The sequence below is a fragment of the Narcine bancroftii genome, chromosome 11, assembly GCF_036971445.1.
Source record: "Narcine bancroftii isolate sNarBan1 chromosome 11, sNarBan1.hap1, whole genome shotgun sequence".
In the NCBI taxonomy this organism is placed as follows: Eukaryota; Metazoa; Chordata; class Chondrichthyes; order Torpediniformes; family Narcinidae; genus Narcine; species Narcine bancroftii.
The window spans coordinates 102,898,522-102,925,924 of NC_091479.1; the positions used below are offsets into that span (position 1 = coordinate 102,898,522).

General features: G+C 45.2%; 1 protein-coding gene across 16 annotated transcripts in view; it reads left to right on the forward strand.

Moving 5' to 3' along the window:
- The window catches only part of nav3 (neuron navigator 3), a 401,736-nt gene that overhangs the window by 228,059 nt on the left and 146,274 nt on the right, over positions 1–27,403 (forward strand). For 14 of the 16 annotated variants that reach the window (XR_011346818.1, XM_069904353.1, XM_069904355.1 and 11 more), the window contains 2 exons: positions 8,070–8,229; positions 12,174–12,242. Coding sequence is in view for 15 of the 16 variants with exons in the window: in XM_069904353.1 (XP_069760454.1) it covers positions 8,070–8,229; positions 12,174–12,242 (229 nt within the window). In the remaining variant the exon portion in view is untranslated. The remainder of the gene's footprint in view (positions 1–8,069; positions 8,230–12,173; positions 12,243–27,403) is intronic. The other 2 variants (XM_069904350.1, XM_069904362.1) reach the window with 1 other exon arrangement.

Sequence of the window (27,403 nt, forward strand, 5' to 3'; positions counted from 1 at the left end):
AGATTCGGAGGCTTAAAACAAATGGAATGTGAATGAGATGTTATCAATTCATCCTTTGTGCTTGCAGTGCTGGGATTGTACATTTGAAGTTGCTTGTGGGTCAGTGAGCTTATTGGTCCCACACAATATTATTAAGCATTGAGGACACCCCAGATGTACAAAGTTTATAATTAAGAGATCACTGCAAGTGCTCACCCTCCAAGCGCAAATAATTTTGGGCAGCTGGGTTAGTGCAACCCTATGCCCCAGGCTCGAACCCTGCGTTGTCTGTATGGAGTTTGTATGTTCTCCTGAGTCTGCGTGGGTTTCTTCCAGGTGTTCTGGTTTCAACATAGAACATAAACCACTACAGCACAGTACAGGCCCTTCGGCTCTCAATGTTGTGCTGACCCATTTATTCCTTGAAAAAAATACTAATACTAAAATTCTCCCTACCTCGTAACCCTCTATTTTCTTCCATCCATGGGCCTATCTAAGATTCTTAAATACCCCAATGTTTCCGCCTCCAACACCATCCCCCACAACTCTGTGTAAAATACTTAACCCTGATTTCTCCCCTAAACTTCCTTCCTTTCACTGTGAACACATATCCTCTGGTGTTTGCTATTCCTGCCCTGGGAAACAGGCGCTGGCTGTCCACCCTATCTATACCTCTCATAATCTCTATTAAGTCTCCTCTCATCCTTCTATGCTCCAAAGAGTCTCTTCTCACCTTCCAAAAATGTACAGGGTTGGTAGGTGAATTGGTCACATGGGTGTGATAGGGCGCTGTGGGCTTGAGGGCTGGAAAGACCTATATTTCTAAATTTCAAAAGAAAAAATTAAATTCCTGTTGTGCAAAATAAAGTGATGTGGTCACACAGGAGAGGAATATAATAATGGGACATAGGAAGGTCATTTTATTGCCATTGAACAGGCAGTGATGAGGCTCTGGTGAAAGTGCTCCTACTAGTTGGGATGGATTTCCACGGTTTAGACCCAGTGAGGTTTTATCACATGAGGAGCGCTTAACGCCTCTTGTATGCTTTGGAATTTAGGAGAATGAGGGAGGATCTCATTGAAATATTACAAATGTTGAAGGGTGTGGACAGAGTTAATGTAGAAATATCATTTCCCATGGAGGGAGAGTCTAGGACAAGAGGGCACAACTTCAGGATTGAAGGCCGTCTGCTTAGAACAGATTATCTAGGGTATCAAAGGTTGTGGGATGAAGGCTGGGCAGTGGGGCTGAGTGGAAAAGTGGATCAGCTCATGATTGAATGGTGGGGAAGACTCGATAGGCTGAATGGCCTATTTCCACTCCTATGTCTTAAGGTCTTGTAGCAGGCAGCAGAATTTTAGTTCATTTTGTACATCGTGTTTGACACTGATCCTGTGTTCCACTATTCCACGTTCTATGAGTCTTACAACTGCCACAAATTTAGTTCATTACTTCTCACATGACAACTTTTTGAGATGGGAATTGAACTTGTCACCTTTTGGGATGAATGCTTTCCAATTCTTGTTTCCTGTGGTGCCTCAATTATGATTAATATCATGGACTATCCTGCCTTCAGCTGCCAAGGTCTTATATTCAGGAATCCCATCTACACCCCATTATCTCCCGAAACATAACCATGATATAGGACCAAAAATAGGCTATTCAGCCCATCCATACTTTCCAGTCATTCAATCATGATCTGATCCATTTTCCCACCACCTAGCCTTCTCCCCAAAACCTTTGATGTCCTGACTAATCAAGAATCTATCAATCTCTGTCTTAAATACATCCAATGACTTGGCCTCCACAACCAGCTGTGGCAACAAACTCCACCCTCTGGTTGAAGAAATTCTTCCACATCTCCATTCTAAGCAGACACCCTTCAATCCCGAAGTTGTGCCCTATTTTCCTAGTCTCTCCCACCATGGGGAACAACCTTTCTACATCTCCTCTGTCCACACCTTTCAACATTCAAAATGTTTCATCGAGATTCCCCCTCATTCTCCTAAATTCCAATGAGTCCAGAGATGTCAAATATTCCTCATGTGATAACCCTTTCATTCCCAGAATCATTCTTGTGAACCTCCTCGGAACCTTCTCCAATGTCAGCCCAACCTGTCTGAAATAAAGAACCAAAACTGCTCGCACTACTTTGTGAGGCCTCAGCACTGCCTTATAAAGCCTCAACATCACATTTCTATTCCTCTTGAAATGAACATCTGCATCGCATTGGCCCCAACACTCCTCCCCAAGGCACCCCTCTTTAGAGCCTCCCTCCCATCTGCTGTCCTCATGGGTTCCAAGACACAATGAAAAGCTTTCCCTTGCTAGCAAAGAGGAGCCGTGCTCTGACTCATGCTGTAAAAGGAAGAGAAGAGAAAGAAAGAAATCCCCTGAAAAGATGACGAGCAGAAGAAGATCACTCCCCCTCTTCTCTGATGTAGCCTCCTCCACCATCGCCGGATACCATGCTCCTGGCCTCTGTATCCAGCTGGCTGCCTTGCCATGCGATATATGATTATATGCAGTGTCTCCTGTCGAGAATCTATGCTTTGTTTCAGCATTGAATTCCTTCAGTGTCTTGTTATAGTCTGGAGCCTCCACTCTGCCATAACATAGTGCAGGTCACGTCAAGCAGGGAGCAACATGGAACTCCAATACTTGAAATTCAAGAGATTCCACCAGAACCCAACAACGAACCAATTTTGGAATTCCAAACCCTGTTGGAATTTTACAAGTCAGACACTGTGGGATGGAATCACCCCCTCCCTCACAGTCCATGCCAAATATAGCCCACCGCTCCTGTGTGAATACTTATCCCACCCAGACAACCCTGTCCTATTTACACTCTGTTCCTCAACCCTGGGCAAAGTCTAAATATGAACACCAAAAGCTTTGACCAGCTGTGACTGAGCCACTGTAAAACGGGTGTCCATGGTGTCATCACTGAGTGACCTGAAAGTCAAAGGCCATTCAGAGGTGAAGGGTGAAATTCAGCTAAAGATTGTTCAAAGGAATGATTTGCATTTCTATAGCACCTTTCATGCCATTCTGGACCAATGAAGTCATTTTGATATTTGGACACTGTGGTACAAATGAAATGCAATGGCCTGTAAACCCCCACAAATGGCAATTAACAATGACCAGCTCATCTATTGGTTGAGAGGGGTGTTACAGCTGTGCAAGACATCAGTGAGACCACACTTGGAAAACTGTTCACAGTTCTGGTCACCCAGCTGTAGGAAGGGTGACACAGTTAGCGTAGCAGTTAGCAGAATGCTGTTACAGTGCCAACGATAGGGACTGGGGTTCGAATCCATTGTTATCTATAAGGAGTTTGTACGTTCTCCCTGTGTCTGCGTGGGTTTTCCCTGGGGGCTCCAATTTCTTGCCACCATTCGAAATGTACCGGGGCTGGTGGGTCAATTGGATGTAATTGGGTGGCGTGGGCTCGTGGGCTGAGAGGACCTGTTACCGTGCTGTGTGTCTGAATGAAAAAAACCTGTAAAGCTGTAAAGGTTACAAAACAAAAATTCCCAAGAAGGTTTCTGGGACCAGTGGCCTCAGAGAGACAGGACTTTTCTCCATGGCTGGGGCAGGGAACACAGAGGTTTATAAAATCATAATGGGCATTGAGAGGATAAAGAATCATTATCCTTTTCCCCAAGATAAGGCAACCTACAACTAGATTCAAGGTTCCTTTTAATAATACGTTAAAAATGTAACGTATGATACACTTTAACTCTGCCTGCCATAAGGCAGTCAAAGAGTTGTCATTAATATTGCCCAGCACCCCTTCCAGTGCAAGAGAAAGAGAAGCAAAAGGGAGTCCCTTCAGAGTCACTAAGTGTCCTGCCTCCAGCCCTCCTGCAGCCTGTGGAGCCACACACACACTCCTGTCCGATCCATCGGCCACCCCAGCTCCAGATCCAAACCTCCAACTCAATCAGGAAATCTTAACTGCCCGAGGCCCTTCGGGAGCCCTTCTTGCCCTCAGCGCCCTCTCAAATTCCAGCTCTGATACCTGGTACCCTTGAGCCAGTCTCCAGCAGCCCGCACCCCGTGTGCGTCCCATGAATGCAAGTGACCTGCTGCCTGCCTGGGTCCTTCAGTGGTTGAGCCCCTTGCTGGACCACTGCTAGAAGACATAGGTTTAAGGTGAGAGGGGAAAGATTTAACAGAATCCCAGGAGCACATTCAAACAGAGGGTAGGGGGAGTGAGGATCAAGCTGCCAGAACAATGTTTATAATATAGTTGGATATGTACTGTATATAGGTAGGAAAGGTTTAAGGGGGATATGGGCAAATGAGGCGAGCTAAGGTAGATAACATGGTCAGCGCAGATGAGTTTGGCAAAGGTTAAACTATATCTCGATGAGAAAGCAGGAACCTGGGGAGATCTTCCTTGTTTATTATCAGTTCATGGCGATAGGATTTCCTAACATCCACGAGAGGGCCAAAAGGGCATAGGCTTAGCATCTTCTCTGAAGAATGGCACCTCCAGCATTGTGGGTCAATATCAGTACCCTCACACCCTCCGAATGGGACTTAAAGAACATCAGGACATGAACAGGAGTCGGCCATTTGGCCCATCGAGCTTAGTCTGCCGTTCAATGGGATCATGGCTGATTTGAAAATGGGCTCCTCCACCTATCTGCCTTTTCCCCGTATCCCTTAATTCCCCTATGATCTAAAAATCTATCCAACCTTGGTCTTAAATATTTACTGAGGATGCCTCCACTGCTTCAACGGGTAGCGAATTCCACAGATTCACCCCCTCTGGGAAAAGCAGTTCCTCCTCATCTCCGACCTAAATCTACTATCTGAATCTTGAGGCTACATCTCCTAGTTCTCATCTCATCTCACCTACCAGTGGAGAAAATGTACCTACCTCTATCTTATCTATGCCTTTCATAATTTTTATACTTTTCTGTAAGATCGCCTATTGCAGCTGCAAAATGCGAATCCTCAAACAAATCATAATTCCACATGAAGTTCATGACACAGACCTCACCCCCACAGTTCAGAGCAAACTCTGTTAAACAGGGCCAACTTACACGATTCTCCATGATCAATATCACCATTAACAGTCCACAGGGTCCTTAACCAGGTGGATGTGGAGAGAGAGTTTCCTTCTGTGGGAATTTCAAGAACCAGGGGTCACCTTTCAAAAATTATGTCCACCCACTTCTGTCAGAAATTTCTCCCAGAGGATTGTGAATCTGTGGAACTGCATTGCTTGAAACAGTGGGATATTTTGAAGGCAGAGGGAGATCGATTTTTGATTAGCAGGGGTGAGTGAAAGGTCACCAAGGGGGTGTAGAATCGAGGTTACAGCCAGATCAGCCGAATGTGGATTTGGCCCTTGGGACCCTGGTTCATTGCTGCTCTGAATTCACATGCTTGCTAAGTGCTGATTGGCAGCAGGCTTTTCCCCCAGCATTGTAATATCATCTGTATTTCTGAAGCACTTTGATGGCTGTGAAATGTTTGGGAAATGTTGAGAAGTGAGGTAGTACTTTCTTAAAATACTCAGGAAGTTCGGCACGTCCCCCTGACCCCCCTCAACAACATGTACAGATGCACCATCTAGAGCAGACAGTCTGGGTACATCCCAGCATGAGACGGGAGCTGCTCTGCTCAAGGTCGGATATGGCGAAAACCTCTCTCCTCTCCGTGGTCTCCATTTCCATCTCCCTCTGTCAGGGAAAGGCAGCCGACACACTGGAAGACCCACCACACATTTTCTTCTATCTCCTTCAATTGGAAATAAGGCTCAAGAGGGTGAGAGTGCACGTCGACAGGCCTAAAAACGGTTCCTTCCCCGCAGCCATCAGGCTCCTGAATGAACCCCACAACAGTGCTCTTATGCTGCCCTTGCTGGGTGCTAACTGATCTTCCTCTTCATTGCAATCCTGTTTTTTACACAACTCCACAACTGTTAGAGATACCCTTTTAATTTACCCTCTCACTGTACAAATAAACATAAATTTAAATAAACTGCAGATCTTAATATTTTTAAAAAAACTGTGCAGCCTTCCTGTGTGAGTTTGGGGCAACATGGTTAGCGCGATGCTTTCACAGCGCCATTGAACTGGGCTCGAATCCGTTGCTGTCTGTAAGGAGTTTGTATGTTCTCCCCGTGGCCTGCATGGGTTTTCCCCGGGGGCTCTGGTTCCTCTCACCTTCCAAAAATGTACAGGGGTTGTAGGTTAATTTAGGCGTAATTTGGCGGCGCGGAATCGGCATCTACTGTGCTGTAAATAAATAAAAAAGGAACACTGATGTCAGCAAATGCAGCCCAACTGTTGTTTCAGTACTGGGGTTAATGTGAGGCCAACCAAACCAGAGATGATTTACAGTTCCTCAAGGGCTGCGACTTATTTTCTTTTGCTCTTTCTGGAGAAGAGGATGTGAAACAGTTCTGCACCAACAATTTCAGTTGGCCCCTGATCTCATGACACCTCTTTTTACTCAGACTGAGATCATCAGGCTCAAGAACATGTCACGTCTAAAATGCAGGAGGTGAATGGAGACTTTGCAATCATCGCAGAGATGAGGGGGTTGGCCTATAAAGAGAGAATGATTCATCTGGGACTGTGCCCATTGGAATTTAGAGAATGAGAGGGGATCTTATAGAAACATAAAATTGTGAAAGATATAGATGAGAGAGATGTTTCCATTGGTGGGAGAGATCAGAACTAGGAGAATGTTTAAGGCAGAGATGAGGAAGAACTGGTGGTGAATCTGTGGAATTCGTTGCCCATTGAAGCAAAGGCGACCTCAGTAAATATATTTAAGACAAGGTTGGATGGATTTTTACATAGTAGGGGAATTAAGGGATATGAGGAAAAGGCGGGAAGGTGGAGATGAGCCGATCATCTCATTAAATGGTGGAGCAGGCTCGAGAAGCCATAAAGCTGAGGGAACACACCAGCTCCCCAACCCCTCAGTGCTGTGAATGGGGAGGGGAAATGTCTCACGGGACTATTTGAAGTGGAATAATTTTCTAGCCGCAGCATCCGTGGAGGAGATTTCAATTCAGAACCCATCATCGAGACTTCATTGCCAAATTCTGAGGAAGGGTTCTGACCTGAAATGTCAGCCATTCTTTCTCTCCCACTGTCATAGCCCGACCTGTGAGTTCCTCCATCAGGTTGTGTTTTTGGTTCCATTTCCACCATCTGCGATCTCTTGTGTCTCCATGATCCTGAGTAAAAATGTAGCGCTGGAAAAACACAGCAGGTCAAACAATATACTGTACATAGCAAAGATAAAGATACATGACCAACATTATGGGCTTGAGCCCTTCTGTTTGGATGCCTGCCTGCATTTTTCTCAAACCTTGATGAAGGGCTCAAGCCCGAAACGTCAATTATGTATCTTTATCTTTGTTACATAAAGTCGGAGAGCAGCAGCCATCATGAAGGATCCACACCTCCCAGCACAGGCTCTGTTCTCGCTGCTGCCATCAGGAAAGAGGTATCGGTGCCACAAGACTCGTACCATCAGGTTCGGGAACAGCTGCACCCCCTCCACCGTCAGACTCCTCAACGACAAACTCAATCAGGGACTCATTTAAAGGCTCTTACTTGTGCACTTTATGGATTTTTAAAAACTTTCTTTGTATTGCAGAGTCAGTTTGTTTACACAGCATGGTTGGCATAGCATCAGCTATCAGGACCGGGGTTTGAATCCCACACTCTGGGGGCTCCGGTTTCCTCCCACCATTCAAAACGTACCGGGGGTTGTAGGTTAATTGGGTTTAATTGGGCGGCAGAGGATCGTGGGGAAAAATGACCTGATACGGTGTTGTATGTCTAAATGAAATTTAAATTTCTTTATATGTTTACATGTGTACAGTTTTTTTTTGCACGACCAATTAGTGGTATTCTGCCTGGCCCGCAGGAAAAATAATCCCAGGATTGTATGTGACGTCGTGTATGTAATCTGGCAATAAATCTGAAATGTAAAATACACTGACCTGCTGAGTTTCTCCAGCGTTGTGTTTTTACTTCAAACATGGTGCCTGCAGAGTTTTGTGTTTACTCCATGATCCTGAGTGTTCATTTCTCCTTGTGTTTGGCAGAGATCAGAGATGGAAACCTGAAAGCCATTCTGGGCCTCTTTTTCAGTTTGTCCCGATACAAGCCACAGCAGTGCGAGGAGTTGGCAGAATTCCAGCATCACCTGTCCTCGGGGAGCACCTTGGTCTCTCACCATCGGGCCCCAGACAACATGCAGTCAAGGTAGGCCTGACAATACTGAACCTCAAGCTCAGGCCCCACCCCCCAATAACCCCTCGCCCACCTCTCCACATCCTTGACAGGCAAGGGCAGCAGGAGCAGGGAGCCGCCACCATCTCCCCGTTTTCCTCTGCACCATCGCGACCTGGGAACGTAATGGTTCCTCTATTATGGCTGGGACTGCAGATGTTGGAGTCCAGAAGCAGCAAGCAAGCAATCTGCTGGATGAGATTATTGGTCCGAGCAGCATCTGTGGGAGAGAAAGGATGGACGATGTAGGCCCGAGCCCTATGTCTAGACCGAATCAACGGTGATCCCTTGAGCTGCTGATTTCTTCCAGCAGATCATTCGTTGCTCTAAGTTCTGGAAACTCCTCTCCCATCATCACATCTAATCGTGGGAGATGAGTGGTTAAATACCAGGGTTGATCCAGAGATGTGAGTTCGAATCCTGCCATAGAAGCTGAGGAATTTAAGTACATGAGTTTGTTTTTAAAGTAAAATTGAGCTGACTGTTGGCCTTTGTAACCACGACACTGGTTCACTACGGTTCCTCAGGAGAGGAAATCCAGCATCTGCACCCAGTCTGAGCTGCAGTATTTGTGTCGCCAGACCCGTCTTGACTGACTGCAGAAAACAATCTGCTTGAAGAACTCAGCGGGTCAAGCAACGTCTGTGGGAGAGAAGGAATGGTCAATGTTTCAGGCTGAATCTCTTCATCAGAACCATGCAATGAGTTTATGGGATGTTAACCGTTTTATAGAACAGCCATTTTCAACCTCATTTCGGCGATGGCCCCCTAAGGCCTCTGCTGAAGGTTTATACTCCCCCCCTTCCCTGTGAAGCAGTCAAGTTTAGTTAGTTTCTTCCATACTTCTCTCCTACTGACTACTTTAAAAAAAATTAAAAAGATTTAGGGTATCCCTCCGCAGCCCCCCTTAAATGTGTCATCGTCCCTAGGAGTCCGCATCGACTCCTTTGAGAATGGTTGCTATAGAACATGAAACATTCGAGCACAGTACAGGCCTATCAGCCCACGATGTAAACCTACTCCACATCAATCTGATTTTTCCCTACCTAATCCCATGTACAAAGCACGAGAATGCAGCCGGCTCCCTCCCAACTTACTGCTGTCTCCACCTTTCCTTTGCTCATTCCACTATCTCCTCCTTCTCTGCTGGTTTCACAATCTTTCTGTTCCGTTGGTAATTCCACACTCTCTCCTCCTTTTCTGCTTGTTCTACTATCTCTCCATCTGCTCCCATATTCCCTCTATCCCTCTCTCTGCTGCTTCCACTTCCCCTCTATTCCTCTGTCTGCTGCTTCCACATTCTCTCTATTCTTCTTTTTTGCTGCTTCCACATTCCGTCCATTCCTCTGTCTGCTGCTTCCACATTCTCTTTATCCCTTTCTCTCTTTACTGCTTCCACACTCGCTCCTTCCACCCCCGTCTGGCCCGAAACGTCGACTGCCTATTGCTTTCCATGGATGTTGCGTGACCTGCTGAGTTCCTCCAGTACTTTTTTTTGTGCACTGTTCCAAAAGGTTGCCTGACCACTTCTCGCCACGGACACTGCCCACCCATCGAGTTCCTCCAGCTTTTCATTGTTTGCTCGAGACTCCAGTGTCTCCAGTTCCTTCTGTCTCGAGTCACTATGACTGCTGAGGGCTGGCACTGTGGAACTGCTGGACAGAACTGAGCTTTGCTCCATGACATTTGGCTCATTCAGAACTGAAGCTGCGAAAATTTGGCTGATGCACGTCCCCTGGAACTTCAACATCCTGATCCTTCTGTTAAATTCCTAACCCTTGTCGATCATATTCCTCAGCTTCAGACCGTATGTTTCTTCTTAGAGATTGGGAAGTTGATAACTGGCTATCATTCCAAGTTTGCTTGGATTATTTGAATGAGTGCTCTGTTGATGTTAATGTGTCCCACAATGCATCTCCCTCAGAATAGCATGCTAATAAGTTGTTGAAATGTTGCTGACGATTAGCTCCTGCAAATTACAGCATGGCCCATTCCCTGAGCTGTTTTAGGGTGTGAGATGCTTCGGAGAAGCTGACTTCCGCCTGTTTGGTCTAGGATTATTTAGATTCCTCCAGGTGTAAGATGAGATCAGCATTTGCTGCATCAAGAGATCAATTTTAAGCTTGAGCTTGCACAGCAGGTTGAACCTTGTTGGATTTATAGAAGAGAGCAAATTGTCCACTTTAAATTGAGTTTGAGCGAAACACCAACTTTTGATTCATGTTAAAGGGCATCATAGGTTATGGGGAGAAGGCTGGGCAGTGGGGCTGAGTGGGAAAATGGATCAGCTCATGATTGAATGGCAGGGTAAAGGCAGTGGGCTGAATGGCCTATTTCTGCTCCTGTGTCTTATGGTCATGCAGTAGCTGTCATGGGGATCTGAAATTCAGGTAGCCTTGGAGGAACCAATTCAACATGTCACATCACCCACTAGAGCCTTCTCACTGTATCCATCAAAGGCTCAGAGACCCATCACTCATGTCATCTCACTCTGTGTGGTCCAGTTGTGTCCAATTTTAGGGACGGATTGACCTGTCATCACTGGAGTTTAGAAGAATGGGAGGCGATCTTATTAAGACATAATATCGTGACCAAAGAGTGCTGAGAGGCCATTTCCGTAGGCTGGAGAGTCTAGAACCCCTTCAGCTCTGATAAAGGGGGTCTTTGGAATTCTGTACCCCACAGGGGTGTGGAGACATAATCATTGATTGCATTCATTTTGATTTTTAAATTTTTTTAAAATTTACATTTTGAATTTAGACATACAGCTCAGTAACAGGCCCTTCTGGCCCATGAACTTGTGCTGCCCATTTACACCCAATCGACCTACAAGCCCTGGAGATTTTTGAACGATGGGAGGAATCCAGAGCACGCAGACACAGGGAGAACGTACAAACTCCTTACAGACAGCTCGGGATTCGAACCCAGGTCACCGGCTCTGTAACAGCATTGCGCTGACTGCTGTGCAAAGTGTGCCGCCCATTATTACCATGGTGCACTGGGATAAAGTGAAAAGCTTTCTTTCACATGCTGTTCCAAGGCTGGCAAAGAGTCACCAAGCTCCCATGCCATTTTGCAAAGAAAAGAAGGAGAAAAAGAGAGAACAGAAAGGAAGTCCCTTTGGAGACAGCGAGCAGCTGAGGATGGCTCTGCCCCCCAGACACAGCTCGAGAGCCCATCCAGCTGCCTGCTCTGAAGCCATCAATGACCACGGGAGGTCTGCACTCTATCGCACCTCTTTGACCCCTGTTCACCATTCTATTGATGGCCTGCGATCGATGGATCTCTGCTCATGAAACGAATCGAGGGGTATGGGGGCAGGACTGTGAATCATCCACAATCTTACTGAATAGCGGAATAGGCTGACAGGGTCACGCTTACCCCAATTTATGTTCTTACTGAGGTGAGGAGAAATCAGTGATTTTGATGAGCATGAATCTTTGGGATTCTCTTCCCAAGGGGGTTGTGTTGAGTCAATAAATGTTTCTTGGATGCGGGGTCTGGAGGTTGGGGGCAGAAGTCCACCGTACTGAACTGTAGAGTGAAGGGGCTGAACTACTTCTGGTTCATACCCTGGTGCCTAAATCTTGAGCAGATCCTAACGGCCATTCAGTTTCACTCCATCTTCTAAGTTTGAGCTTCCACCCCAACACCAACAGCTCCTCACTAAAGGTCAAACCATTGACTGAGAAGAGCAGGGGAAATGGGTAGCAGAGTTGGCCAAGCTCATTTTTCATCAACATCTTCCTACACCACTGTGTCCAGATGCGTCGTTTTGCATTGATGTTCTTTATCGTGTGAGTCTTAACCATTTAATTGTGCTCTTAATTCTTTTTGATGTGGTCGGGTTCAGATGTATGTATAATTTTTTTTTCTCTCTCTTCCTTGTGTTTCTCTCCTTCTCCCTTGTCATACAGTCTGGTATCTGGACAGACAGCTCAGTCCAAACACGCTGGAAGTGCAGCCAATCAGAAAAAGTCTACCAGGTCAGCTGGTAATTCTTCACCAATGCCTACTCAGTTTGCACGGATGGTATTTTAGTAATGTGGAGAGATTTTAGTAATGTGGAGAGACTGGATTGACTGGGGTTGATTTAAGGGGAACATATGAGACAAACTTGAGAGTTGTCAGGGCGGGGTTGTGGATAGACTTATGAGGGGCTGATAGTGAACTTGAAGGACTTTTTCCATCGTACAGCCAGACACTCTAAATCTTTCACTTAATAGGAGTAGCTCTTGGTCATTGAATGACCAACAACAACCTTGAATTCTGTTGTCTGGTGTAGCAACAACAACCTTGTGCTCAACGTCAGCAAAAAAGGAAATGATTGTTAACTTCAGGAGTAAGTCAGGGGAACCCGACCCAGTCCTCATCTAGAGGGTCAAGAACTTCAAATCCCTGGGTGTCAACATCTCGGAGGATCTGTCCTGGACCCTCCACGTTGATGCAGTCACAAAGAAGGCTCACCAGCGCCTGTACTTTTGAGGTGTCTGAGGAGATTCGGAACGTCACCAAAGACTCAGGTGTACCGTGGAGAGCATTCTGGCTGGTTGCATCGCTGTCTGGTATGGAGGCACCAACCCTCAGGACAGGAATAAACTCCACAGGGTTGTTAACTCGGCCTGCAACATCACAGGCACCAGACCTATTCCATCAAGCAGCCTCTATCCTCAAAGACCCCCACCATGCCCTCTTCAATCTGCTACCAAAGGTACAGGAACCTGAAGACAAGCACTCAGGCATAAGGACAGCTTCTTCCCCACTGCCATCAGATTCCTGAATAATCAATGAACCAAAGACACTGTCTTACTTTTTGTGCACGATTATTTTTATTTTTAATAGTAATATTGTAAGATGGTTATAATATGAATGTTTACACTGTGACGCTGCCACAAAACACTGAATTTTATGACTTGTTCATGACAATAAATCCTGATTTTGATTTCATATTTGCTCTGAACAGATACTATTTATTGTCATGTAATAAAGCATAAATGTAATATTACGGGAAATTGCCTTTAGTCTGGCATAAGGCAGGCAGGGATTTGCCATTAGTATTAATAAATGTAATATTACAGGAAATTGCCTTTAATCTGGCATAAGACAGGCAGGGATTTGCCATTAGTATTAATAAACATGTAATATTACAGGAAATTGCCTTAAGTCTGGCAGAAGGCAGGCAGGGATTTACCATTAGTATTAATAAACATGTAATATTACAGGAAATTGCCTTTAGTCTGGCAGAAGGCAGGCAGGGATTTGCCATTAGTTATTAATAAACATGTAATATTACAAGAAATTGCCTTTAGTCTGGCAGAAGGCAGGCAGGGATTTGCCATTAGTTATTAATAAACATGGACCCAATTGAGAGTGAATCCTTGCTCTTAGTGATTAATTTCCAGACCACTTGTGTCAAGTGGCTTCCCACTGAGTGCTATTTGAATCTCCAGCAGTCCCTGTTTGCACAGCTGAACCTTGTTATTTCCAAACCCATTAAAAGCGCAGAAATGCTGGAGGAACTCAGCGGGTCTTGCTGCATCCGCGGGAGGTAAAGATAAATAACTGGCATTTCGGGCATGGGACCTTCTTCAAGGTATTTTATATAAAAAATAGGTCGAGATGTTTTGAAAAAGGAGGACATCTCTGATGATCTGGCACGGAAGCTCTCATCCTGCGGTGGAGACGGAGGAATTGAGAGAAAAACATGGTATCCTTGTAGGGGGCAGGGTGTGGTCAAGGTACCTGTGGGAGATGGTGGGTTTGTAGGCCCATCATGAGGTTTAAACCCAACACTGCTTGTAAAGTACAATGCCTTTTAATGAAAATAACTTGAAGGTTGGCCCTTGTTTCATTCAATAGCTTCTCTATTACCTTTATACTCTAATTATATCACAATTCCTTTATTGTCATGGAATAAAACTGCTGTAATCTTACAAGAAATTTGCTTAAGTAGACAGATTGTCCATCAGCAGAAAGTGTTGGGCACCCCTTAGAGTCAGAGAAAGAGAAGCAAAAGAGAGTGTTCTCATGGATCTTTTCTGCATCTTCTCCAACCTATTTAGAGAGGGGTTGAGGAATATTCTCTCACCCAGAAGATGGAAGGGGTCTGGAATACTGGCTGAAAACAGACACAGATGCAGAAAATGCATCGTCATTGTAAACGTCCCTGGTTGAGGGTTGTGACCTGAGAAATGGGATTAGAACACACTACTCCTTTCTCAACCAGCATGCACACAATAGGCTGAATGGCCTTTTATTTTTGTTTGATTCTCTGACAGTTTTCTACTGGTTCTGCAGGTTTCCATCCCTGTTCCCAGAGTTACTGCCTTCCCAATCATTTCTCTGGAGGATGAGAATTTGAAGACTTGTGATGAGATGGGTCAATGAGAGTTTATTGTCGTACCCATGAGTACAATGCACAGGTGCACTGAAATTCTTTTTAAAAATATTTTAAAAATTTTTTGACATACAGCACGGTAACAGACCAATTCAGTCCACAAGTCCGTGCTGCCAAATTTACATCCAATTAACCTACACCCCTGCTACATTTCGAATGGTGGGAGGTTACCAGACCCCCTGGGGAAAACCTACACAGACATTGGGAGAATGTACAAACTCCTTACAGACAGCACAGGACTCGAACCCCGGACCTGATCGCCGGCGCTGTTACAACAATATCAACCATGCCCCTCTTGCTTGCTGCAGCCACTTTAAATACACTAACACACAATAACGTGAATTAAATTAACACAATGCTCCACGAGATAAAAAAAGCTAACAAATAGAAAAAGGATAGAAAATTATTCACAGATATAATCTTGCAAAAGGATGTCCTCTTTAAAATAGTGCAGACAGATCTTTTGGTAATCCTGGAGTAGTGTTTAGGTTTGTACAGAGAGTTTCAAATGGCTGATGACAGTTGGAATAAAACTGTTCTTAAAACAATTCTCACTTTCCTCTTGATATACCAAATTATTTGACTGTTGGACTGGACTTCTCCCCCTCCCATTTTACCTCCTTTCTCTCTCCAGTCTTTATTCGGACGCCTGCCTGCTTTTTGCTTATATTTTGAAACAGGGCTCAGGCCCATAATGTACCTTTATGGGCACTGTGAGACCGGCTGAGTTCCTCCAGCAATTACAGTGTGTTTTTACTTAAATCTAGAGGTAACTCTTTGTTAGTTTGTAAACTAATCCCATCATCACTATTTGGAACCAGAGAGGAGTGAATCTGGATATCTCTGCTCACGGAGCAGCAGAGGCTACCTTGATTTAAGACACAGATTGATTTTGGCACAGTTGGGGAATTAAAAGTTATGGGAAAGGTCAGGTAAGTGGAGCTGAGTCCACGGTCAGATCAGCCCGAGATGTTGTCAACAGCGGAGCAGGCCAGATGGTCTATCCTGCTCCTATTTCTTATGTTCGTCCTCACTGGATAGCCAGGACAGTGACTTGGGTCATGCTGTTCCCATCATGACCAACTGGAGGAGAAAGAGGATTGTTGCCCATCATGCACTTCGTCCTGCTCAAACCATATATGAACAAAAGAAATTTACTACACAACGTCAGAATTTTCGAATTAGGTTTATTGTCATGAACATGTGCCCTGAAATTTGTTGTTTTGCAGCAGCGGTATTGTGCATTAGAGGTGCTTTAATTGCAATAAATTACATTTCCATAAATGCAAAATTTTAAAATAAATAAATTAGTGGAAAAGAAGAGAAAACAAAAGCAGTGAGGTCGTGTCTGTGGTTCATTCCCATTCAGGAATCTGATGGTGGAGGGGAAGAAGCTGTTTCTGTACCATTGGGTCTTCGTCTTCAGGCTCCTGGACCTCCTTCCTGATGGTAGTAGACTGAAGCGGATATGGTCTGGATGATGGGGGCCCTGGAGGATAGAGGCTGCTTTCTTGAGACACCCCCTCTTGCAGATGTCCTTAATGCTCTCCATGGTAAACCTGTAGAAACTTGCAATAGTCTTTGATGACATAGAAAATCTACTCAACCTTCTAATGAAATATACAAATCCGTTGATTCCCTCCCGTAATTTGCTTGCAAAACTGCCATGAGATTATTCCCAGACAATCCTCATTGTTTGGCAAAACTTCTCTGCACATAAATATTTAAGACTGGACAGTTAGGTTGTAAGCTTTCTGATTAAAGCCCATGATTGAGATTCAAGCAGTGCTTGTAGTTGAAGCGATTGGAATTGGTTAAAATACGAGAAGAACAGATTTGACATTGGTTCATCATCAAAGAGGTATCTCTAAACAAGCGTGTCAGTATGGTGTTGTTGCAAAGCTGTGCTTAATCATATCCTGTTGTGTATATATAACCCAGCATGACACTCATCATAGGTCTGTCAAAACGTAGAAAGTGTTGTTGGATTAAGTTGAGGAAACCGATATCTGCATCTGTGTGGGCTGCACTCATCAGAAAACTGGACTGGCCTGGTCATTAGATAAGTTCCTGAGGGACAGCCTTGGTGTGCGTGTGCTCTCAGAACTGGAATCAGACCTCCATCCCCCTCCCTTTAATCCCAACCCGATCCAAACTTGGTCTTTTCATACACCACACAGTGTTCAAGGCAGCTCTCCTCCCAGGGGTCTGGATTGTGTGCCTTCATAAACATTTCCAGAACACTTTGCGTTGGTCCCAAATTGTTTAAAAAAAAATGAGATGTTCAAGCCACAGATTTTGTTTCCCATGGTGTGGGTAAATCTTGCCAGCGCAGGAGGATGTATTTTGGCTCATGGTACCTGCCTCATATCTTCTAACCTTGTGCCTTCCGCCTGTCCCGTGAATTTTGTATAATTTCAATCTTCTCAATTATTGATCCAAGTACCTTTTGGAAAATTACTGTTGAACCTCCACTGAACTTGCATGAGGATTAGAGTTAAAACATAGGATGAGTACAGCACATCACAGGAACTCGCCCTGTGGCTCTAGTTAATCAGTGGGAACAATAAGATGTCAACTTTGTCTACTTTGCTGCCAACTTCTACCCCAACCTCAAATTCACTTACTCTATCCCTAGCAACACTCTCCCCTTTCTTGATATCTGTGACTCCCTCTCGGGAGACAAATTCTCGACAGACTGCTTCTAGAAACCCACCATCTACCTCAACTACACCACACCCTCTCCTCTGTAAGGATTCCATTCCTTTCTCTCAATTCCTCCGTCTCCATTATGCCTTCTCCCAGGATGAGGTCTTCTATGCCAAATCATCTCCTCTGATCTATCCCTATGCCTCCTTGCCTCCTAGCCTTGTCTCACTCTATCCTTTTTTTGCTGTCTCTTTTCCCCCAGCTCTGCATTCACATAGCCAAACCCATCCCCACCCCAGTCCATTCTCACCTTTCCTCTCTCTTGTCCATGTCCACTGACTCCTTTTGTTTGTTGGTCTGTGCTCCTCTCCCTGCCCTTTCTTCCCTTCACCCCAGCCTTTTAATTCAGATGCCTGCCTGTCTTTTGCTCACACCTTGAAGAAGGACTCAGGCCCAAAACATTGGTTATATATCTTTACCTCCAATGGATGCTGCAAGACCAGCTGAATTCCCCCAGCATCTCTGTGTCTTTACCGCAATCACAGTGTCTGCAGACTTTAGTGTTTCACTACAATGAGTTGTCCATGTAGACAAGTTAACTTGAAGACACGGGGAGGTTAATAGTTAATGGTTCCTTTTATTGCCATGTAATATACACAATACACTTCAACTTACATACATGATACACTTCAACTTACACGATACACTTCAAATTACTTACACGATACACTTCAACGTACATGCACGATACACTTCCACTTACATGATACACTTCAACTTATACACATGATACACTTCAACTTACACACACGGTACGCTTCAACTTACATACACGATACACTTCAACTTACATGCACGATACACTTCAACTTACACACACGGTACGCTTCAACTTACATACACGATACACTTCAACTTACATGCACGATACATTTCAACTTACATGCACGATACACTTCAACTTACATGCATGATACGCTTCAACTTACATACACGATACGCTTCAACTTACATACACTGTACACTTCAACTTACACGGTACACTTCAACTTACATGCATGATACACTTCAACTTACATGCACGATACACTTCAACTTACACGCACGATACGCTTTAACTTACATACACGATACGCTTCAACTTACATACACGATACACTTCAACTTACATGCACGATACACTTCAACTTACATACATGATACACTTCAACTTACATGCACGATACACTTCAACTTACATGCACGATACACTTTAACTTCTGCTGAACAAAGAGTTGTCATGTGTATTGCCTGGAGCCCCTAACAACTGGAGAAAGAGAAGCAAAAGAGAGTCCCTTCAGATCAGAGTCACTGAGTACCCGTAGATTCACTTCCTGTAGTCTCTACATCTGCACAAACTCCTGTTCAAACCGTCAGCAGAATCAAATCCAAATCCAAACCTCCGACACGATCAGGAAGTCTTCAGCATCTGAGGCCCTTCAGGAACCCTTCTTGCCCTCGGTACCCTCTCGAATTCCAGTTTCAATACTAGGTTCCCATGAGCCAGTGTCTGGCAGCTCATGTGAGTCCCCCCAACCTCAAGTCGCCAACAGCCTGTGTGAACCCCTCGTTGGTCAGCTGTCGAGGTCATCTTCCCTATAGGGTCGACTCCTCTACTCCTCCTTCTCCCCATTTCCACTGCCCTGTGCTTAACCACTGCACCCTGGAGCCTGCAGCATCTTGTATCCGCCTCCTAGCACAGGCGCCATAATCTTGGGCACAGACCTCTGCAGTTACAGCATGAGGAGATAGGAGCATAAACAAGTGGGTGGAGATAGAGGGAGGAGTAGGGTGGGGAATGGAATAAAGGAGAAAGAGAGGAAAGCACACAGTGGAGGAGGAAAGGAGTGAGAAGAAGAGAAAAGAAAAGCTGAAAGGTAATGGAAGTGAAAACAGAGCTGTACAAGTCAGAAACGAACTCTTCAGCCATCTGTACTACGCTGACCTTACACTCATCCTGGTTCCCCATGACCTTCCTTGTGCATCTCAATCTCTAAACAGCGGCCTTTCTCATTTGTCTGGTACCAAGAGAGGCTGCAGAGAGGGAGATAGCAGTTGTGAGAATGAGTGGCAGAGTGTAAGAGAGAGTCTGGGAGGGAGGGAGGGAGAGTGATGAACAGAGAGAGACACGATCACTGTGCCATGCCTCTCGGTGTTCAGAAGGTGGCAGCAAGCTACAATGTTAGAGGCTGCCAGCCGTACTTTTCCCATTCCCCAGGCTTGCTGAGCTGGAAATTATCCAAGTACCTTTTGGAAAATTACTGTTGAACCTCCACTGAACTTGCATGAGGATTAGAGTTAAAACATAGGATGAGTACAGCACATCACAGGAACTCGCCCTGTGGCTCTAGTTAACCAGTGGGACCAAGTCTAGCAGGGGATTGAATAAATACTTCCATGGATCCTGCCTCCATGGCCCTCCAGGGTAGAAAATTCAAGAGGTTTGCTACCCTCTCTGAATGAAGTTCCGGTGCAGCTTAGTTCTTCCCGAGGTGCATCACAATGTGGGAGCTTCCCATCAACACCCCACCGCATCAACACCAACCACTCCCCCCATCAACACCTCCCACCCTATCAACACCACACCCCCCATCAACACCAACCACCCACAACAATACCAACCACCTCCCCATCGATACCACCCCCCATCAACACGTCCACCCTATCAATACCAACCACCTCCCCATCGATACCACCCCCCATCGATACCACCCCCCATCAAAACCAACCACCTCTAACACCACACCCTCTGTCAACACCAAACCCCAATTAACCCCAACCCATCAACACCACATGTTCTATCAACATCAGCCTCCCCATCAACACCAAACCCCTATGTCAACACCAAACCCTCTCACGAACACCAATCCTTTCCCCCCCCCACCGCGCGCTCCAACCTCTCAGGAGTAAAACACGAAAGTCTGCAGACACCATGGTGGAAATAAAAACATGACGCTGGAGAAACTCAGAAGGTCAAACAGTGGACTTTATATAGCAAAGATAAAGATACATCACCAGCGTTTTGGGGCGAAGCCCTTCATCGAGGGAGGTTGGAGCCTGTGATGGATCTGGCTGCATTTGCTTCTTTATGCAGCCTTCTGCATTCCCAAGATCCCAAACCAGGCTGTGTTCGTTATGTTTCTTTATCTCTGCTATATAATGTACACTGTTTGACCTGCTGAGTTTCTCCAGCACTGTGTTTCCCCAAACTTCTCAGTTGGACCATTCCTTAATTTTTACTCCAGCCAATCTGATCCCTATCTCTATGTTTGTAATTGAACCATTCTACCCCTCAGCTTCTTTGTAGGGAAACTTGTGCGGGTGCCACTGCAGATTTTGTAGCTGCAGATGAGCCTCCAGAACTCACTGCTGACCTGCAAAGGAAGGTCACGCTCGCCTTGAGGAGATCTCCAAGGCTCCTCTCAATGAGTAGTGAATCTGTGGGACTCTCTTCCTTGTGAAGCAGTGGTGTCTGCCTCATCTAAGACAGATTTACAAACAATTGGGGAATTGAGGGTTATGAGGAACAGGTTGGTGGGCACGGCCAGGAGGCACGATCCTATTGAACAGCGGAGCAGACCGGATTTCTGAATCCTGCCCCTGTTTCTTCTGTGACATTCTTAGACATACCAGCTCCAGCATCAGTGACAAGCCCTTTTGTTGGGGCATTACCTTTACTTGAAAATGATAATGCATTTATTGTCATACACATACACATAATGTACGTATGCACAGAAATTCCTACTTACTGCAGCCATATGGGTCCATATAGTGATAACAATGTATGCTGCGTATAAGAAGGGATTAAACTTTAAAAATGTCACCTCAAAATTAGGGATTGTCTTATACATCGAGTATAAATCTGAACCTTAACAGTGAAGTCTTGGTTCCCCTGTCCAACTCCATCAGTACAGGCTTTAAACCAGTGGTTCTCAACCTTTTTGCCCTGGGCCCCACTTTAATTTTTCAAAAGAACATATACTCCACCATTAGCGGAAAAAAGTTATATATTCAAAAGAACTTTTTCTTAAATAATTTACTGCGTGTGTTTCAATGTAATTAAGGTCGGGAATACACTGGAACACATATTTCATATTCAACCACTACTTCAATACGTTAACAATCGTCATCAATTCAGGGGGAACCTCGCCCCTGACGTTGGCTGCAGATTTTTTTGATCGAGGGACTAATTTTGTTAGTTTCAACCTTAAATCTCCACATTTTGTAATTTCCAGTCGGTTTCTTTTCACTTGTAGCCAAGGACTAACAGCACTGAAGCCACATTCTGGAACATGTATCAGTAGTTCCCTTGCTAAAGTAGTCGAGTTTGGGTCATTCTTTTCGATCTTGTTAGACGGCCACATCATGGTTCCTTTTACTGAACAGAGTTTGCACAGGTTCATCGTGTTGCAACTCAGATAACTCCTCTTGGTTTTGTACTGGAACTTCAGATAAGTCCACCAGCAACGGCTGAGTTAACCAAGGGAGAAAATCCATTGTCTTTAAATCACAAGATCTATCATTGAAGAAGTTGGTAACCAACATCTTCAAATTGTCAAACCAACTTTTTAATTATTTCCCAAAATATCCCTACTCCCCACTAAAATATTCTTAAAGCCCCACACCCCACTAAAATATTCCCATGCCCCACCTTGAAAATCTATGCTTTAAACAATCTGTTAAAGGAGCTGGCGGGTGGTTTATTTTAAAATATGCTAATAAAATATAAACTTGCTTTTAAAATACTGTGAATTAGATGTACAGCATGGTAACTGACCCTTTTGGCCTACAAGCCCATGCCACCCATTGACCCTGGTACGTATCAAACAATGGGAGGAAACCAGAGCCCCTGGAGGAAACCCATGCAGACACGGGGAGGTACAAACTCCTTCCAGACGGCGTGGGTTCTGAACCCCAGTCCCAATCACTGGCGCTGTAACCGCGTTGTGCTAACTGCTATGCCAACTGTGCCTTATTACATGTGCTTGGCAGCAACACTCCACTGATCAGCGGTAAGTGCCAGACTTGAGGTCATCTTATGCAGCAAGTAGAGCTCAAAACCTACATTTTAGGAAAAAATTCAGAGGGTCGTCTTATACATGAGTCATATATGTCATATGTGGTAAATTACTCAGTGTGGAAAGCACGGATAACTATAAAAGATAGATGGATAATAAATATTCACAGTTCTAATCAGAGCAAGAAAAAAAAGTGTTTGCCTTATGATTAGGACAGTACAGGGCCTGGTAGCTGTTTGAGAAATCTGTACTTGGACCTAGAGTTGCCAGAATTCATTCTTCTGTACCACCTGCCCAAAGGTAGTGGTGAAAAGAGGTTATGACCATCATGATGGGGTCCCTTATAATGTTGGCTGTCTTCTTCAGGCAGAGCTTCACCCAAATGTCTTCAATAGATGGGAGGTCAGAGGCTCTGATGGATCTGGCTGCGTTTGCTTCTTTCTGCAGCCGGCTGCATTCCCATAATCCCAAACCAGGCTGTGTTGCAACCAGCCAGTGCACTGTAGAACCTAGATAGACCATTCAACAACAAGGCCAATCTCCTCAGATCTAGAAAATAGTGTACAAAAAGAAATTACTTTTCAAGGGAAGAGGGAAATTTAGGAGATGGGCAGAAACAACCCAAGTTAACCAGCAAAATTGCATTCCCTGCTTAGCCAGCTGTCAAAGTGTAAAAACTTGTACATTTTGCTGACACTAATTGGAAAGTAGTCAATTTTAATGAAACTACTGAAAAATGCAAGAAACTGTTAAAATAATTTGAATGAACAAATCAAAAATATTAATATTTAGCGTAATCCCTTTCAGCTGTTCTTTTTTGAAAGCTGGAGAGATCTCCAGATTCCTGGCCCAGAGTTTTGACTGTAGCGCCAGTATAATGCCTGGGAAACTGCTGCAGATTTGCACTTTGCAGGAGACCATGGTCCTGAAGTTTCCTGCAAACATCTGCCAGAAAATGCAAGGAAATCCCAGTCCCGCGTGCAGCTGCCGCAGGGAGCAGCTGACATCCCATCCATTTGAAAACATAGACATGAAACGCTGCCTCAAAAAGACAGCCCAATGTCGTAAAAGACTCCCGTCACCCTGGTCACAAACTCTTCTCAGTGCTCCCTTTGGGCACAAGGCACAGAAGCCTGAAGACCATCAACTCTAGGTTGAAGAACAGTTTTTATCCAACAGCTGTCAGGCTCTTCAACCTCCAAGAATGACCCTTACCTTAAGTATAAACTACTCTGAGACCACCAGGAGGCGGTCTGCAGTACAGAAACATCACTTTTTTGCATTAACTATAACTGTGGATATTTATTTATCTTCTTTTATGAATTTTTTTTTGTCTGTCTCATGGTATATTGTGGTCATCTAATTTAGATCAGCCATTCTCACAGGGGCCCCAGCACATTTAAGTAAAAGCCTGGTTTTATTTTCACCTCGTATAGCATAAACATCTTTTATGTCGTGGGTAGGAGAGAGGTACGGAAGGTACCCAAACCTGATTGTTTCACAGGGAAGGGGGCCCATAAACTTTGAGCAGAGTCCGAGGGTGGGCCATAGCCAGAAAAGATGATTCAGACGTACGTGTGACTGAAATAAGTAAGAATTTCAGTGCATCCACTCGTTGTACTGATGTGCATGACAATAAATTCTCATCTCAGTTCCAGAGAAGAGGGAATCTTTGGAACTCTCTGCCCAAGGAAGGAGTAGGAGGAGGAAGGAGGAGAAACTGTCTCATTGAATGTAGTTAGATATGGATAGATTTTTGAAGAAAAGGGAAATTAAAGGTTCTGGGGCATGAGTGGGTAAGTGGAGCTGAGTCCACGGCCAGATCAGCCGTGATCTTATTGAAGGGAAGAGCAGGCTCGACGGGGCGAATGGCCAACTCCTTCTCCTTTTTCTCTTAGTTTCCCCTTAGAATCCAGCCATGGGTGTCTATTTGCAAGTGCAGAACTCCAAGTACAGACACTCAGTTCTCTGTTGCCTGTAACACAGTTTCTTGAGGCCATTAACATCAGACCATTAAAAAGAGAACAGTCAGCCCTTGTCCTGTCAGTCTGGGCCAGAGTCATCGAGGGATACAGCACAGGAGCAAGCCATTTAGGCTATCGCGTGTCAGCCGACCATCAACCAGCCACTGGCCCTAATCTCCATTAATCTCATTGAACATAAGTCCAAGCCCTTCGGCCCACAATGTTGTGCTGACTCCACAACTATGTAATCCTTCACACCCATGACCCCCTATTTTCTTACATCCATGTGCCTATATATGAGCATTTTAAGTGGCCCTATTGACCAGTCTCCACCACCACCCTTGGCAATGCATTCTAGGCACCCACTACTCACAAACTAATCTCTGACATCTCCCCTAAACTTTCCTCCCTTCACCTTGTAAAGACATCCTCTGGTATTTGTTGTTGTCACCCTGGGAAGACGGCGCTGGCTGTCCACCCTATCTAATCCCCTCATCTTATACACCTCTATTAAATCACTGTTCCCTCCTCGTTCACATCAGATTCTGCACACTTGGGGCAACTTGGGGCCAAATAACCTCGAGACACCCCCCCCCCCCCCCTCCAACTTCTTGGAGATGTGGGAGGAAACTGGAGCACCCAGTGGAAACTCATGCCGTCACAGGGGAAACATGCAAACTCCATGCAGACAGCACCCGAGGTCTTGATCGAACCAGGGTATCTGGCACTGTGAAGCCGCAGGACCTCCAGCTGTGCAACCATGTCACTTTAAAATTAGGCTTAAAAGGTAAAGGAATATACATGTCTCTCTCTGTGCATTTGGAAAATACCAAATGCAGAGATCACACAGGCAGTCTTGAGCAGAAATATCGATTGTTCGTTGAACCACTCAAATAACTCAGCGACTGAACTTGTCTTTGGACGTAAAATAAATTGGAATCATAAAATGAAAGGTTGTTGCTGTTAAAAGTAACAGGATTTTTTGGAAACCATTCTTTCTCAGAGGCCAGAGAGAATTGATTTTATTCTTCCCACACAGGATTAATGATACAGGAGTAACAAGAATGGGTTTAAAGGAAAGTTAGATGAGCGAGCCTGCAGCTGACATGGACATTTACCCCTCCATAAATCTTCGTCCACGAAGCCAAGCCAAAGAAGAAAGAAGAAGAGATGAGCGAGAGAGGGAGAGGAAAGGAGAGGGGGAGAGTATAGAGGAGATGGAAAGAGGAGATAGAGGAAGAGAGGATAAAGTAAAGAGGGAGCAAAAAGGAGAGATGGAGGAGGGAAAGAGAAGGAGTTGCTGATGTGGGTAGGGGTGAGAGCAGATTTGCTTGGAGTATGTGCCAACAGGAACCACTCAGGCTGAATGGCCCCTAACTGTGCCGAAGGTTTTCCGTGGAGATTTTCATCAACTGTCAAGCCCACTCAGAAATGAGGAGGAGAGAAGAGCTCTCCCCTGTGCCCTGACACCAGGTTCCTGCCTCTTCATACTTTTACATTTTAACTGCTTGCTTGCCTGAAGCAAACACTAACTGGCTTCGAACAGAAGAGCAGACCGCTCGGCCCTTCTGCTTCATTCTGGCGATTGGCCTCCTTGTGCCCAACTCCTCACTGGGCTTCTCATTGCTGCCCCTCAGCCCCAGTGGCCTGACCCGTGTTTGACTCGACCAGATTGAAATTTGCATGATTACCCTGTGACTGCGTGGGATTCCCCTTCCTCCCCCCAGTTTTTCTAGTTTCCACCCAGCCCAAAGATGTTGGCAGGTTATTGGACCATTGTAAATTGTGTGTGGTTGGGTGGCTGTAGAAGTAGTGAGGGAATGGAATTCTCTGGAGAGCCAGCACAGACTTGAGAAGCTGAATGGCTTACACATAAAAGAATACCCAAGTAAGGCCCCCATCCCTCACTAGTTTATCCCATCAGACCATAAGACATAGGAGCAGAAATAGACTATTCAGCCCATTGAGTCTGCCCCACCATTTAATTATGAGCTGATCCATTTTCCCTCTCAGCCCCACTGCCCGGCCTTCTCCCCATAACCTTTGATGCTCCGGCTAATCAAGAACCCACCAATCTCTGCCTTAAATACACCCAATGACCCGGCCTCCACAACCGCCTGTGGCAAAAATACCACAGATTCACCGCCCTCTGGCTGAAGAAATTCTAAGTGGACGCTCTTTGATCCTGAAGCTGTCCCCTCTTGACCTAGACTCTCCCACCGTGAGGAAGCAACCTTTCTACATCTACTCTGTCCATGCCTTTCAACAAATGAAATGTTTCAGTGAGATCCCCCCTCATTCTCCTAATTTCCATTGAGTACAGGCCAAGAGCTGTCAAACGCTTCTCATGTGATAACCCTTTCATTCCCAGAATCATCCTTGTGAACCTCCTCTGAGCCCTCTCTATCGTCAACACATCCTTTTGTAAATGAGGGGTCTAAAACTGCTCACAATTCTCCAAGTGAGGTTTCATCAGGGCCTTTTAAAGCCTCAACATCACATTCCCTGCCCTTAGATTCTATTTCTCTTGAAATGAATGCCAGCATTGCATTTGCCTTCTTCACCACCTACTCAACCTGCAAGTTTAACTTCAGGCACGAGGGCTCCCAGGTCTTTTTGCATCTGGGTATTTTCAAATTTCTCCCCGTTTATTTTTTCTACCAAAGTGCACGACCATCCACTTTCTGACATTGTGTTTCATTTGCCACCTCTCTGCCTGTTCTCCCCATCTGTCTCAGTCCTTCTGCAGCCTCCCTGTTTCCTCTACACGACCTGCTCCTCCACCTACCTTCGTATCATCTGCAAACTTGGCTACAAAGCTATTCATTCCATAATCCCACCCACCCCTCCTGTGTAAACCACTCGGTAACGATGAACAGCATCCTCATTGAAAGCAACACTGAATCTGCTGGAGAAAGTCAGCGGGTCGAGCAGCGCAGGCGCGAGAGAGCGTGGTTGACACTGTGGGTCAGAACCCTTAATCAGGACAAGGGAAAATGAGGACCTGACGAAGGCTTGAGGCCTGAAACCGTCTCTACCACTGGTGCTGCTTCTATCCATTGAGTTCCTACTGCAGAGTG